This window comes from Corythoichthys intestinalis, chromosome 12, assembly GCF_030265065.1.
Source record: "Corythoichthys intestinalis isolate RoL2023-P3 chromosome 12, ASM3026506v1, whole genome shotgun sequence".
Classification (NCBI taxonomy): Eukaryota; Metazoa; Chordata; class Actinopteri; order Syngnathiformes; family Syngnathidae; genus Corythoichthys; species Corythoichthys intestinalis.
In genome coordinates, this window is record NC_080406.1 from 52161835 (window position 1) to 52178558 (window position 16724).

The 16724-nt window shown below is 39.4% G+C and overlaps 1 protein-coding gene across 1 annotated transcript in view; it reads left to right on the forward strand.

Moving 5' to 3' along the window:
* The first annotated feature begins 1073 nt into the window (after positions 1-1073).
* idh1 (isocitrate dehydrogenase (NADP(+)) 1) overlaps positions 1074-16724 on the forward strand; it is a 48290-nt gene continuing 32639 nt past the window's right edge. Inside the window, exons 1-2 of the mRNA XM_057853083.1 lie at positions 1074-1196; positions 1782-1911. Coding sequence (XP_057709066.1) covers positions 1790-1911 — 122 coding nt within the window. The 5' untranslated portion in view covers positions 1074-1196; positions 1782-1789. The remainder of the gene's footprint in view (positions 1197-1781; positions 1912-16724) is intronic.

Consider the following 16724-nt stretch of genomic DNA (forward strand, 5'->3'; position numbering starts at 1 on the left):
CTAGTTATCGCAATATCCGCAACATCCCTGTGTCTAGTTAAGTTTAGGGTAAAGAATTTGGCGAGGGCCAAATGTCCCAAAAACCCTTTGAACTTCACATAGTGTCACGTATGTTTTTTTGTTTGTTTGTTTTTTTTTGGGGGGGGGGCAAAAAACATGAAATGTAACAGCAGTTACTTTGCCAAGTAACTAATTACTCTTACATTCAGGTAACTGAGTGACTAACTCACTTTTTACTTTTTGGGAGAAGTAATTTATAACTGTAATTAATTACTTTTTCAAAGTAACATTAACAACACTTTATATAAACCAAATTGGATTATAAGGCGCATTGTCAGTTTCTGAGAAAATTGAAGGCTTTCAGGTGCACCTTACATTGTGGAAATTACGGTAATCATGAAGGCTCATTATGTATTTTTAGCCAACTTTGTCATTTTGATACTAGAATAATATAGCTAACATACAGTAGATACATACAGAATTTGTTGCCTTCATTATAAAGCTATTATAAGGCTTTCAATTTTTTGTGGCTCCGGGCATATTTGTTTTTGTTTTTTTTCTGCTCCAGTAGGGCTCCTTCAACATTTTAGGTTTGTTTATACCCTCTGTTGTCGAACTCCCGTATTACAAGCAACACAATAATATCCACTACTGTAATAGTATATCACATTTGCCTTGTTGCATGGGCCCCTGGAATGTGTTCTGTTGGGTGACAAACGTTTTTTTTTTTTTTTTTTTCTCCCAATTTAATTATTTATTCCATTCATCTGAAAAAAAAAAGTGGTTTAACTTGAAGTTGTATTTTGGCAAATTAAAACCTAAATTGAAAGGAAAAATGCATTTACATTTTTTTAAGTTAACTAAAAGATGTATTAAGTATACGAAATCCTAATGAGAGATTTTTTTTTTTTTTTTTTAATTGACATCAGTCAGCTCATTCCCACCACAGTACTACTGTATGCCTGAAAACGGCACGACTGCACGCCCACATAACTGTACGGTCTCGTCTGATTGGACTTTGACATTTTCTTCCCACCGCTGATTGGTTAATGTCTTATCAAGGTTGCTCGAATGGCAGGAAACCGGCGACAGCCAACCTGCCAGCCTCCTTCTTCCAAGCTTTCGCAAGCACTCACGGACCGGGTTCATTTAGGAAATTACGCCGCCTTCTTCAAGCATTTTACTTGCTAAATAAGGTAATAATGTGCACTGTTTTAGCTATTGCCTCTGCGTAGTATGCTGTCGAGCAGCAGGAAAGTCAGTATCGCCGTTTCCATTGTTCGCTTTACTGCTTAGCAAACCAAGTGAAGCTAATATGCCTTACACAACGATATATAAATAACAATAATGATTATCTGTTTTTAAAATTAAAACACCGCACGGGGCAAGATTCTTGTCACGTTTTGTTGTTATGACTTTTTTTTCATCCCAGTTTCTTAAACTGCTCAGTCAGTACTTGTAGTACTTTTACTTCCCGTTTGGGTGTTCCTCCAGATTTTTGCTTATAGAGCCCCCTCCCTCATCAGATCATTCTCAACACTTGTGTAACTTGACATTTAAAAGCTTCTCCTGGAGAGAGCATGTTGGAAGGAAAAAGGCTACATTTTTTTGTGACAAACCTCAATTTATGGGGAAAGTTTTATCATTGATTAGTTTACAAGCAGGGCTTTTTGCAAACCGGATTAAATGCCGAGTCACTAGTGTAGCCACTCCTCTGTCACACTATGAATGAACCCATTCAGCGAGGCACTACTATGCTTGTATTCCTTGTGTGTGTCCAGGATCAACAATGGCTGCTAAAATCAAGGCTGGTTCTGTGGTGGAGATGCAGGGTGATGAAATGACCCGGGTCATCTGGGAGCTCATCAAACAGAAGCTCATCTTCCCCTACCTGGAGCTGGACTTGCACAGGTAATACTAATAACTACAAAGGAATTACAGCAGAGGCGTCTTTAGACCTAATACAATACTGGGGCACACCAGGGCACTGGTGAGTGGGGAAAAAAGAAATTTGAGCACTTACGTGTCATAAAAAGTCTGAAACAACGCTTTACACCAGGGGTGTCCAAACTTTTTGCAAAGGGGCCAGATTTGGTGTGGTAAAAATGTGGGGGGCCGACCTTGGTTGACGTCCTTTACGTAGAACAATATATTTAAGCAAATTTTAGCGAGCCATTCTGTGTGTCACATTTGCTTTATTATTAATTTTTTAAATTAATAATTTCAACAATCTCGCAACTAGCCTTTGTGGCGTTCTTGGTATCTTGCTGCTGTGAAATTAAACTAGCTTCAAGTTGCTTCAATTTCTCGCTGCGTATCCTCCCTGTAATCTTGTCGTACATGTCAGCGTGTCTTGTTTGGTAATAACGCCTCACATTGAACTCTTTAAAAATAGCGCCTGTCTCTTTGTAAATGAGGCAGACACAGTTGTGGGTATTTTAAAAAAGAAATAGTCCAATTTCCACCTATCCTTGAAGCGTCGGCTGTCGCAGTGAACTTTTTTGTTGTTGTTGTTGTTGTTGTTGGTTGTTGCCATTTTAGAAAATTGGAAGTCAAGCGTCACATAGGGTAACATTGCTTACTGGACTGTCTCAGGAAATTAGAATACACAATATTCTAATTTTTTGAGACAGTCCTGTGTATATATACAGGACTGTCTCAGGAAATTAGAATACACAATATTCTAATTTCCTGACTGTCTCAGAATACACAATATTCTAATTTCCTGACTGTCTCAGGAAATTAGAATATTGTGTATTCTAATTTCCTGAGACAATCCTGTATATATACACAGGACTGTCTCAAAAAATTAGAATATTGTGTATTCTAATTTCCTGAGACAGTCCAGTAGAGTGCTGCTGCATTTTAGTGGGTAAATGAGGAGCAGCATTTAATGTGTAAGCTACTTCATATGCTGGTAGCAGTACTGCTAACCAATTTTTTAAGTCTGCGTGCGGGCCAGACGTTATTGATCTTATGACAGAGGCTGGGGGCCGGATGAAATTTGACCACGGGCCACATTTGGCCCCCGGGGCGCACTTTGGACATGTATGCTTTACACTATATATAATCAAACCAAAACACAAGTTTCTGTAATGAAAAGTAACTTTTTTTTTGTTTTTCAGCATCAGTATTCAAAATCAAAATGGCGCACGCAACACGTCACTTTTGCTCATTAATATTCATGACGTTAGCAACCGTTGCTAGGCAGGTCAAGCTCGCGTTTGTCCCTAATGCTAAATGCATGTAAATTGTGTACGAACGAGATGTTTACTGAGCTAAACCCACCAATTCTGTCCGAAAACATGTGGAAGAGCATACAAATGTTCAGGTAAAGAGATGGCTTGAGTGTCGGGGGCCGAAAAAGACGGGAAAAAGAGCCAACCTGATCCAGAGGTAGCTTTTTTATCGACACCTTTTTCTTGTGTGCATTGAGTTACGCCACTGACAATGACATTCTCCCGCTTCAACAATCTATCCTTTACCACCATATGCCCTGTGTTTCTTGTATAATATATATCCTCTGGTTGTCTTGCGTCTCTGACCATTCTTGGGGGTAAATTATATTGCTGTTTTTGTGTAGTGATCACAAATGTTGCTCAGTGACAGCCAACGAACACTTTTATTTTTTTCATTAATTACAAATCTTAATTCCATTAATTTACTTACCCTTCCCTCTTACTAAAGTTGTTTCTTTTCCACAGAAAAGGTAACAACAGTGGCAGTCAGATACTATTTTAATTTTTTTCTGGTCATTCAATGTCAGACAGAAGCAGCACGGCAAAACACCACACAAAAAAATTAGGAAAAATTATCAAAAAGGCTTACCTTCATCCTCTGTAGGACCATGCCCCCCAGCAAAATGTTTACTGCATATGAAGGTGAATGGCTTTACCTTGCTGGTGTTAAACTGGTCTTTTGGATGTTCGCACAAGTTGATCCATTGTTCACATTTTTTCCTTTGGGAAACGTATGAAGAAAACATCCTTCATATGTCGTAATGTCTACAGTCGTTTCTACAAGTTCCATAGCAGCAGTGTTTACTCGACATGTTCCTTTTTGAAAGAACACTGGCAGAAAACAAGCAGTACCATACAAAATTGTTAAAGGTTATATCCTCAAATATAGGCAATTAATTCATACAGATTGAGTCTATTCATTTTGGTCATATAAGCAAATAGCAATAAATAGCATCAGTATCGATACAGTTTAAAAACCACATATCATTGTAGCACAATATTAGACAAAGCTTTTGAGTGAGAGCCTCTCACCCAAATCACATTTATTTGACATTGTATTCATAGTCAGCTAAAAGACGGCAGCTAATCTGCTACTTCAATTTGCAACCAGAGTAGTTTACCGTAGTTAACGGCCTGATACGTAAATAATAAAGTTGAATCATTTAAATTCACAATTCATGGGAATAGGCGACAAAACAAACATCCACCTAGAGGTAAAAACAAATAACAAGGATCGGCAGTTTATCTGGCACTAACCTGGAAAGCAGGTGGGAAGATGTAATTTGCACCGTCGTCTGTATGATTGGCACACACACCGTAATATTGATGCTGTATTTACATGTTGTTGGAGTAATCCAAAAAAATGATTCTTTTTTTACATGGTGTGTATACAAAGTGCCAAGCGGTCACTGAACTTGTGCTGTATTGTTGGAGCATTATAATAGGCTACCCTTCATTATAGCAACTGTGTTTTTATCCCACGTTAAGACTTTACAACACATCAGAAGGATTTTCCAACGCGACACACATGAATGCAGCATATCTCCCAATCCGAAAATGCTTCGCTGAAGTATCAACTCATATGCCTATCACAGCCATAGTTAGGTGCATAAATTACCACATTAACGAGCCATGTGCAGATTGTGTATAAGCATATATGGAGTAACATGACCATATTAACTTATTCACTCCTAGCCATTTTTACCGGTGCAACCCCCTTCGCTCCGGGCCGTTTTACTGGATTTTGCAAGGTCCACAGAAAATTCTGTTCTATTGCTATATAAACATGGAACCCACCAAAAGAAAGATTAGTATCTCTCTTTTCAGCAGGAAAAATAAGTTAGTTCATATCTTTTTCCATTCTTTAGAAATCAGCATTAGAAACTAACTTATTTTGAGCAATTTTCCAATTTCTGATGAAAAAAACAGAGAAATTGAGCTTTTTGTAAAAGCATACATTTCAAACATAACTTTGACTTAAACACAGCTATTTTTTGCTTTTGTGACATCCCAAACATCTGAATATTGTTTTCCGTCTACAAAATAACATAAACAACAAGACAAATAGAGCTTTTAAAAGCAAAGTAACAATTTATTTCACATAACTAAATTATTGAACTGAGAGATGACGCTGTAAACGTTTCCCTCATTGCCACCTGTCTCATCAAGATGTGTTTTTTTTTTTTTTTAAGTCTTTCTTTTGTGGTGACCACTGCCTCGTGGCGGAGTTCGCCAGGTGAACTTGTGTGGGGCATGTTGTGTTTCTGGGAGAACTGGTTTGTCCGTGCACGTTTCCGGCTGAGTCGCGGGACACTGGAGGGTGGCGGGGGTACGCAAGCGGCCGAGCACGGCGGCGCGGGCTCTGCTCGGTGAGCAGCACAGACTCAACGGCATCGTCTGCTGCACTGGTGGTCCCAGTTGTCATGCTCAGTCTTACCTCGCCTGGCGTCCTGGTCGTCCATTCGGTCGTTTTCCGCCGGCACCCCGGCCATGCGGCCCGGCCGTTCGTTCCGTTGAGTCGGGTCGCGGGTCTTACCAAATGCGTTACTGCCCTCCAGTGGCCAGTTATATTGCTTTAAAATGGATTTTTAGCATTGTGCTTTGGAGCTTAGTTGCATCAGAACCTAGAGATGTCTCTTGTGGAAAAAAAACGTAAAAGACGTATAGATACGTCTTTGGGTCACTGAAACAATTAAAAATATAATGTATTTATACGTTTTTGGGAGGAAATGAGTTAAATAGGCATATTCTGTAGATTGTTTTTTACCAGTTAAATTTATACTGAGGCACTGCAGATCAATATTTGGGCACATGCCTCAGTGAAATAGGTCAGGCGAAGCCCCTGAACTCAGTACAGGTAGTCCCTGGGTTACAAACGAGTTCCGTTCCTAGGCTGGCGATGTAACCCAAATTTCCGCGAAAGTTGGAATTAACCCTTTAAGTACCCCAAAATACCCCCTGAACATCAAAATAACTGCTCCAAAAAATGTATTATACGTCATATTAATAAGATAAAGTAAAAACGAAGATAGTGTGAGGTACGTTTATCTAAATGCCGTTATATTCAATGACTATTCGGGCTTTAAAAAACTATTCGCCTTATTCGGGCTTTACTCGGGAGTGAGTCGCCTCCTGAGAGAAAAGGGCGCTGTGGAAAGACTGGGGCTGAGAGATGGGGGATATCATGGCCGCTCAGGAAGCCAGCGTCCCCTCTATTAACGCGAGCCCGCCATCTGGATTCAAAAACACTGAATCAGTACTCTCAAGAGGAGGAGGAGCAGCATAAGAACAAGGAAGGGGGACCTGATGCCGTCAGGAACTGCAGGACGGCGGCGAAGCTGCTGGGGGAGGAGGGGATCCTGATTAAGCAAGAATTAGGTACTGTTTTTGCGACTAGAAAAAGAAAAAGGACTGGAGTCAGAATGGCGGACGAGCCCAGTGTCATAAAGTTAAAATCACATAAATCAGGTATGTCATAACCCAGGGACTAACTATACTAGTATATCTGGATTTTAGCTCCAGGGTTTCCCCCAGAAAACTTTAGACAATTTGTGATAGAGAAGCCCACCGGTAGCCCACCCTGTTTTTGGAATTAATAAAAAATGAAAAAATGAGGTTGGCAGGAATGTTATTATTATGCATGTTGTATTGTAGGCCATTTAACAATACTTGACATGTGGAGTCTTCCAAAAACGCAGTCTTGAATTAAGCTTGCACAATATATCGTTTCAACATCGCCATCGCAATGTGCGCATGCGCAATAGTCCCATCGCAGGGCATGCAATTGTTTTAATTTTTTGAATATTATAACTTCTGTTTTGCTTCATAAAAGCAACAATTGTGCAGAGACATGGCTTCCTGGATCCCTTTTATATAAAGCGATCTTTATCAGTCCCAGATGAACTCCCTTGATTAAACGCTATTGGATGAATACAATGTGGTCATAGTGAGTCAACCAGAAGCCCCTTTCAGACTTCGCAACACCAGGAATATGGCGAGATTTAACCGTGCAGCAGTTGTGTGTGAAAACAATTTGCCGGGTCGATTGACATGGGGATTACGCGGACATATCAAGGGTCGCGTCTTAGTGTAATGTCCTGGACTTTTCCCAGGAAGCGGTGTGCGTGAAAGCAATCATAAATTCCCAGGTCACAGCACGATGGCTAATGACATGAATACCATGGCGGGCTGATCGTCACTTCGTCTCTCTTCGTGGTGAGACAAAAAGCGGTAAACAAACATCGCAATTATCAACATAGCAAGCTGGAAGGGCTAAATTAAACTGAAAACCACACGAAATGAAATTGCTACAAAATCGTAGAGCCGAGGAAGAGAGTCCATCGTCCATCTTTGGAAATGCGTGTTTAATTTGTTGCCGATGCTACTGCGGAAACAAGGATGTACTTCAAAGCAGAAAAGAACTTAGGGATGTGTTCAAGTGTTTATTAAATACAAACAAAAATACACGCGATGCGGAAAAGAGGGAATAACACAATGGGTCCGTGACAGTAGGTTGACAGGGATCAAAAATACTAACCTAAGCAGTACGCAGAGAGCTGATAAGACAACAAAAAAAAGCCAGCGGGTTTCTTCCTTCACGACACCCTTCACTTGGTTCGCCTGGGCCTAAATACAGTCTCAGGGATGCATCTGGGAAATTTTTAAAAAGGGGCCCAGTTGGCCCCCTTGTGTCTGAAAAGGGGGCCAGTTGGCCTCCTTGTGTCTGAAAAGGGGGCCAAATTCTGAAATTGATGGGGCCCGATTTTAACTACCGTAATTTCCCGAATATAACGCACACTTTTTTCCCCAAAATCAACTTGTAAACTCATGGTGCACATTATAAACGGGTACATGGATGGAGACAGAAATATATATGTATTACATATATATATATATATAAACCGATTTTTTTTCATTGACACGGCCACGTTGTGTTGAAGAAACGTATGCGGCGACCCGTTGCCGACCATTACGGTACGTGACGTCACCGTTTTGTTTCGGTAATACTTCACTCTAATCGGCCGAATGATTTCGTCTGTGTTAAATTCTGCTTTTTCCACTCTTCATAAAGCACAGAATTTAGTTTCTTGAACTCATTTGAGTCGACGTTTATTGCAGCTCCGCAATTCGGACCATAACAAATGTAAGGACACACACTTCCTGTGTCCGTCAACTATATCGGTCCCTCGGGAAACTCAAACCCAAATAACAATAGTTCCTTTTGTTACTGTCGTGTTGACAGCTATGAGCGCTCACGGATTTCCGACTTATGTTCTCACTTTCATTTTTCCGTATCAATCCATGGAAGAAACATTTATTCATCATGAGGAAACGAGCAAGTTATACAGCAGCCTTTAAAAGAGAAGTCACATCTGTTTTGTTTTCTCCTAGATTCTGGTAAGTTGGAGAAGTTGTCAAATCATATTATTACCGTAAATATTGTCAGTTTACGGTAATGTTTTGAACTACCAATGTGCGATGCTTGTGCTGTGTTTCACCAGTCAGTAAAATGACATCTCTGTATCTGTACACAAGCTTTGTTTTCTTCTAAAATTAGGGTGCGCGTTATAAACGGGTACAATAATTTTCCCTAGATTTTACAAGTAAATTTGGGGTGCGCATTATACACGGGTGCGCCTTATATTCGGGAAATTACGGTACATTGCCGAAGTGTACAAAACTGATTGAAATAAACCAAAATACATTCATTGGAGCATGATCTTTCTAAATTGCAAATGAAAAAAACATTATTTGAGTAAAATCTATTTTTTAATATATCAACAAACAATTTTAATTCAAGTCAAGAATTTATTCATACATAAAATAAACATTTTCAATTTTCTTTAGTTACTACTAGTGCTGTCAAACGATTAAAATATTTGATCGCGATTAATCGCACAAGTGTCATAGTTAACTCGCGATTAATCGCGCATAGATCACGACTTTTTATCTATTATAAATGTCCCTTGAATTATTTTAATACTCTTATCAACATGGAAAAGTGGATAGACTTGCTTTGTGCATTTTTTTAATTGAAAACAATATGGAGTGTTATATTTCGCAGTACCATTCTCACTTTGAGCAGTCATTCACATTTCAAGCAATATCTCACACAAGTTTAGACACGTACCTGCAATAATATAAAGAAGCTCTTGAGTGTTGTTAGTCACATAGAGCTCACTCACTCACTCACTTACTCACTCACTCACTCACTCACTCACTCACTCACACTTAGCGCACACTGGTATCAATAGTTACAGTATTATATGGGGAGAGAGGAGGGATATGTCTCTGTGTGTCTCTCACTCTCACTCACACACACACACACACACCCACACACACACACACACACACATTAACATTACTGTTCTGAAACATATCTACTTTGATTATTAAATTAACAGATAGGCACATGACATGGACAAACTATGAGTTACCTGCACTGCTCCAACGCAGCTTTGAGCTTCCTCATTTTCTGCAGCTCGGTAGCTGTTGGCATGGCGACATTGGTTGGATGTAGGGCCAGCGAATCTCTCAGATGTCCCGTATTCCGCTGGACGTGCTTGATCATTTCAAGGGTACTATTCCATCTAGTTGACACTTCCTGTGTGAGCGACTTTCTTCTGATGGTGTGCGATCTGTTGCTGCTCTAGCTCCACGGCATTTGCTGGGCTGTGTTTGAAATGTCCAACATTTCGGCATTTTGCCAATGCGCTGTCAAACGGGCTGTTGTGTAAAGAAACCGTGACTGCTCGGTGCACACTGTGTGCGATGCACGGCAAGTTTTCAAAAGGAAGCTGTCTGGCCGCAGCAATCAAGTTGCCTGCACTATCAGTGGTCAGTGAGACCACTTTGTGTTCAATGTTCCAGTCTTTGGCTACTTGCATGAAATGTGCTGCAACAACGTCGCTGAAGTGCCTCTCTTCGGTCTTCATAACAGTCAAAGCATGCGACTGAAGTTCCCACAGTGGGTCGAAATAATGTGCTGTGACCCACCCCGAGGTAGTTATCATTACTGAGGGACGTCCAGTAATATCTAGTGAGCGCGACTGTGTTTGTCTGCTCCAATGCGTGCTATACCTTGGACTTCTCCGTGAACTTTCCGTTCAGAATTGTTTTCGTTTCCATTTCGTTTAACTCAAACAGCCTACTCTTTCACAGCGAGTGAGCAGGCAAGATCAAGCACATGCGCGGGGCGTGCCTATTGTTTTGTTTCCAGGTTACAACTTTTTTTCTCACGTTGTAACCAGTGGCCACAGTTGATAAAAACCACAAGTCCACTTGTTCACAATGAACGTTAATCGCGCAATAAAAAAAATGACGCCGTTAAAATTGATTTTCGTTAACGCGTTAATAACACGCTATTTTTGACAGCAATAGTCACTACACAATCCTGTGCTATTTTGATATTCATGGTATTACAGAGAAGACAAAGAGAACAGACTTATATTATTATTAATTATTTATTAATTATTTTTATTAACTAACTTTATTATTAATTATATTAATATTATTATTAATTAATATATTATTATTAATAAATAATTAATCGTAATTATAAATTTTTTACCTTGTTAAAATATAGTTTGCGATATTCTAATAATGTGATCAAAATAATAATAGGAATTATTGATATTATTATATCAATATATATATTATTTCAACAAAATATACGAATCTCGGAACAAAATTTGATTTGTGTTATACGTCGAGTCATCTACCTAATTTACGTTTTACTCACCTGTGGTTTATATGCCTCGTAAGTGTATTAGTTCGCCAGTTGTTGCATCCACTCGTCATTTTATTTCTTTTGTTGTGCGATATGCAGAGTAGAGCTGAAACGAGTACTCGAGCAACTCGAGTAACTCGAGTTTAAAAACTGATCCGAGTAATTTTATTCACCTCGAGTAATCGTTTATTTTGACAGCTCTAAGCATCACGTTTTGCTCGGACTACTTTTAATGCGGGACAACGCGCTGTCACGTGCGGAGAGGAAGAAGGAAAAAAAAAAAAAAAAACTTACTGCAGCTGACAGCCGCCACAAACGACGCCGACGTTGCCAAATACTAGCCCGCACGATGCTACGTTGGTAACAGCTAGCGTCTGATGCATCTCATAAAGATCACATGTATGTTGAACTAGATGCGCAATGACAGACTCGGCCGCGTCTGGGCAGCGTTATTAAACAGCCGCCATCTTAAAGCAGTACAGCGCTAAGCGCTAGTAAAGAGCGCTAAGCGCTAATAAATAAAATTAACGTTACTGTCGCTACTAGCTCACGAAAAGTTAGCCCTGCGGAGGACTAGGTTTCAATTAATTATGACCACTGTCGATGCGTGGCTAACGTGTCTTACATACAGGCTTTAACATAACATAGCATTGTGGAGTGATGAGGGTGTAAAATAAAAACTTTATCATGGTAACTATCAATTTTAGCTCAGTAGTCATTGCTGGATAAAACACCAAGTAGCACTGGTCCCTAATGTGCTCCAGTACAGCCTGTATCATACATTTATTTTGAACACTGCAAAAACTCAAAATCCTATCAGGACTTACTGTTTAGACTAACTTAAAACTTAACTAGAACTTAAAAATGGCTTGACACAAAGAGAAATTCAATTGAAACACGTGGGAAAAAATCCTAACTTTTAAGTGATGTGTGTTATCAAGCATAACGGCATTTTTAGGTAATATATATTTTTTTTAAAAAAGATCTAAAAGTTTTTTGAGTGAAAGCAGTGAATTAGTCTTTTTTTTTTTTTTTAATTCTAGCTACATCTGAGATGCAATTGTTGGCTGTTTTCAACAATATACATTGAAAATAAAGACATTGATTGACTGAAAATGGTTCAAGATTAGATTAAATGTCTTGTTTTCTCATGTATATTTATAATTGCTCTTCACCTAAAAATATATTTGTTTTATCCGATTACTCGATTAATCGATAGCATTTTCAGTCGATTACTCGATTACTAAAATATTCGATAGCTGCAGCCCTAATGCAGAGATTGCAAAACATGTGGTTTTTACTTGCGTCATACCTTAGCCACGTGTATTTCTTCAGCCACTCTTTCTGAAAGACGTGATCATATTTTTTCGTATCACCATTGTCATTATCACCAACATTCGTAATAGGTTCGTTTTCTTCATCAAAATAATCCATATTGTCAGATTTCATGCGTTTCTCTGGTGGCGGCAATGTTTCACTATCCACTATAGTTTGCTTTCGAATCATTCCCATTATCCACTTAATTCGAATCATTAACAGCAGTTTGCTGCAATGAATTGTCACTACCCTCCACAGACTTATTCGATTGTTTCTTAAAAAAAACGAGAATATGTTTGTTTGCTGCCTGTTTTTAATGTCTTTTAGAGTTTTACGCCTGTTCTCACACTCCATATTGCAACCATCCGCCATGTTCGACGTAAATACTGCAATGCACCTCTTTCGGAAGTTTCCGGCGGATTACGGAAAAGCCCGAGATAGCCTCTACCACGACTTTGGAACGCACCGAAACAAATGCAAGGTGATTATGGCTAGTAGGGGTGTAACGGTACACAAAAATCTCGGTTCGGTACGTACCTCGGTTTTGAGGTCACGGTTCGGTTAATTTTTTTGTACAGTAGGAAAACAAAATGCAAAATATAAACGTGTTAGTTGTTTATTACACACTTTTGTGCTTTCAACAATAAGAACAGTAGCCTATACAAAGCTAGATTTCGGCTTAAAAAGTAGCAGGTATTTAAAGATAATAATACAGCAACAATTTGCCTTTCAGACCCCGCATATTGGGTGGCTTTCTTTCTGAAAGAAAGAAGAAAAAAGGTCCTGTGCTAAAGAGAAAAGCAATCCCAATGACAAAGATTTTACCATGTATTTTACAAATGAAATGCCTCAATGAAATTTTTTTTTTCGTATGAACGGTTTTCAAAAGCTTTATTGGTGGATTTTCTCAAGTTAAAGCGCCACACAGAAATTAATAAATTTGATTGTGTAAGCATGATCTGTGTACTATTTTTATTATTTACTTACAGGTGTTTTAGCTCATTTCAATTTATTTTATTTAAATGGGCTATTATTTATTTTGTGTTTTCATTCTATAAATGTGATGTAGTATTCATTTATATTGTATATTTTATGTTGTATAACTTTAATTCCTATGTGAATATTAGTTCCTACTTGTTTTGTTGTGGTAGGAGGGTTTTGTATTGAACACGGGGCCGTGTTGGTTATTATTATAGCAGAGAAGACAAAGTTAAATCAACAACGAGTACACGAGTGACTTCCGGTCTGCCCGGTCTGCTAGCTAGTAGTATTGACGCAGGAGGGCCGCGTCTCGCGTCAAATAATAAACTCTGCCGTTCTTTTCGCATGCATCGCGTTGAGCCGCTTCTGGGACGCGTCTAACACGCGGCCGCACTGCGACTGGTGTGCATTGGCTGATTGACTTTAACGGCCGCGTTTTACTGCGTTTTCGCGGCGGCCACGTTGTCGCGCCGTTGCCGTTTCTTACTTTCCTACCGTGTTGGTCCTCATTATAGAAGAGAAGACGGAGTAAATATAATCAACACAAAGAAACTGTGACCCGATCGACTCACAGCCTCGAAAAGTAAGGGTTACATTACGTCAGAAACTCGTTCGGTGCGCCTCCGTTCCGAACCGAGCACCAAGTACCGAAACGGTTCAATACGAATACATGTACCGTTACACCCTTAATGGCTAGATATCGGTAAGGCAAGATGGCAGACGACGAAAGTTAACTGTTCATTTTCCTTCAGAGGTTTTTTCAATTGCTGTTTAACTAAATTAATTTTTTTTAGCTATTTTAACAGAAGTATGTCATATGTGGCGCAGATCATGTAGCAATATGCGCCAACCGTAATAAACTTGCGCCGGTCCTGGCGCAGTGGAGTTACAAAGTTGCGCCAGTAGCTGTCAAAATGCGTAAATGGCGCAATGGCGCGGCCCAGATGCAACCCTGCAGTCATGATGAGCTTGAATCGGCTGCAGTTACGACGTCGGGCACAATCCCTCCGGAACAAAACACGATTTGTCCAACATTGTGACAGCTGATGCCGACCAAAAATGATGAAATGTCCAGGTTATAAAATCGCGCCAGCAGCCCTCCACGATGAGAGAGTGCCAGTGGGCAACATGGGACGAGTCAGTGAAAGTGTCCAACGCTCGTCATTCTCGGGACATCACTACATGCGTGAAAGCAGTTACGCGAGTAAACCACGCGTCACCCTACACAGGTATTTGTCTGGATATGTGTGTGAAAAGGTCTTCCCAAGGAGAACTATTCAAGTCATCTAGTGAAAATTCTAAATTTTAGTAGTGCAATAAATATCACAAACCCCCCAAATTTTTTTCCAATATCGTTCAGCCCCTACTTGAAATACAGTTTCAACAAACAAACAAAAATACTAGTACAACATAATTAAGTGCAATGGCAGAGAGCTGAGGCTATTTTTTTCACATATCAACCATAAGATGTCATTGCTCTATCACCAAACGTGTTTAAAATGCGGTTGAAATACTTACTCTTTTTATATTTTGTTTTGTAGCATTGTTTTAGCCTGGCAGGGAGGCAAGAGAAGCCTAGTTGCTGGTAAGTCACTGAGGGAAACCCAGAGTTTGAAACATCACCAGCATGTGGATCAAAGGGTCTCCTAATATTTAATTTCACGTCCTCATGCTCGAAAGTTAGGATCTGCAGTGCCAGGAATTTCTGGTCAGGGGTTGGTGTTTTTTTTTCCTCCCTTATAAGCAAAGTACAATTTAAGTGTGACAAGAAGATCTGTTTGATGCAGACGGCATCTATTTGAAGTATTTACTGTTAGGGCATAACCTGAGGTCGTTGCAGTGGCTTAGTTGCCGCTTTTGCTTTCTTCTGATTGCTTGAATTTCTCATGTGATCGACATACAATTGGATTTTTTAAAAACAAAATGGCGTGTTTAAATGATGCCTTGATAAATGCATACAGGAACCATCCCATTCTACAGTATATAAAGTTTCTTCACGATTATAGAAATGAGCAAGTAAAAATGAATACCTAATCTCATTAATGTTTAGTTACTAAACTCGAGACATATTTCCCCAATGAGTTTATGATTTTTTCTTTTTGTCTGCCAATGTAACTCTCCGTTCAGCATTTGATATGCTAGGCTTGACCTATTGCTGGTGGTACATCCATGAAAAACATTAGCAAGGTAGTAGAATGTGGACTGAATCGACTTTGGCTTTCAATTTAGCGCACCTTTTATCAATGTTTTGCTGCGTTTGCATAATCATTTGCCCTTGGGTGTTGTAAAACTTTTTTTCCGCCTTTGCTCACATACTTACGGTTGAATTATTACCCAAACTCAAGCTTGTCAATTCACTTGCTGTTGAGATAGCTGTTTGTCATACTGCTGTGCTGTGTTTAGATTGCAGAAATAGTATATACTGTACTTAAGTGAAAAAAAGCTCACGCTGCCACGTATGCACATTTCAAGATTTTGCAACCCATCCAGCATTGTTTGTCTAAAGGAATGTTGGCCAATGTATGCTTTTAGGAATGTATGCATGCATGTATGTCAGTGTTACACATGCATGTTGCAATTCATTTTACTTAGATAACATAACTTGTCAAACCTGATCTTGCTTGCCTAAAGCTTCCCTCTTACTGCTTAGTTAGACATCAGTTAATCGGTGTCTCATCACATTGTTGTGGTTAAGAATGGAGAAAGTGGGTGAAAGGTCTTGTCTGTTCGCAATCTTAGCCTGTGAATGCAACTAAAGTGAGACGGGTTGGAAGTTAATGCCTTTTCTCCTTGCAACTTGTCAGAGCGTATGATTATAGTGGAGAAATGAGGTCAATTAGATAATAAGGTTGGTCCCCCTGACACCCATTGTGCTTTAAGAAGGGTAATTAATTACCTGACTTCTACATCTAATTATAATAATCATGTATTAAAATCTGTAAGCCAGAAGCAGTCTTTTATGTTTTCTTTCGCTGATCATGCATATGGCGGAAAACACTCAGGTGACTTGAAGTTCTGCTCTGAGACCCCCAATTTGGCCAAATTTCAATATTGTCCGATATGCACGTGTGATACATCATTAGAAAACTTAAAATCTTAATTTTCTGGGGGAAGATTTTTTTGAACAGGGGGGCAGTTACAAAAAAAATGGTTTTTTTTTTTATTTAATCGCGAAACCCTAACTGGAGGTGAGAGCATGAGAGAGCCTAATCAAAGACGCCATGATTTTAACGAGATGTTATCGCGTACTTACCTTGTTTCCATTCAAAAACTCCATGTAGAATGTATCACCGGGTGTCAAGACACAGCTGTGAATGGCCACAGCCGGATTTTGGGGGGATTTTATGGGTGAAACATGGTAATATAACAAGCGATGCAGAAATCGGAGACATCAAGGAGTGGTCGAGATTTTCTTTTTCATATACTGTATTTACCCTTTTAGAGGTTTTTTTTTTTTT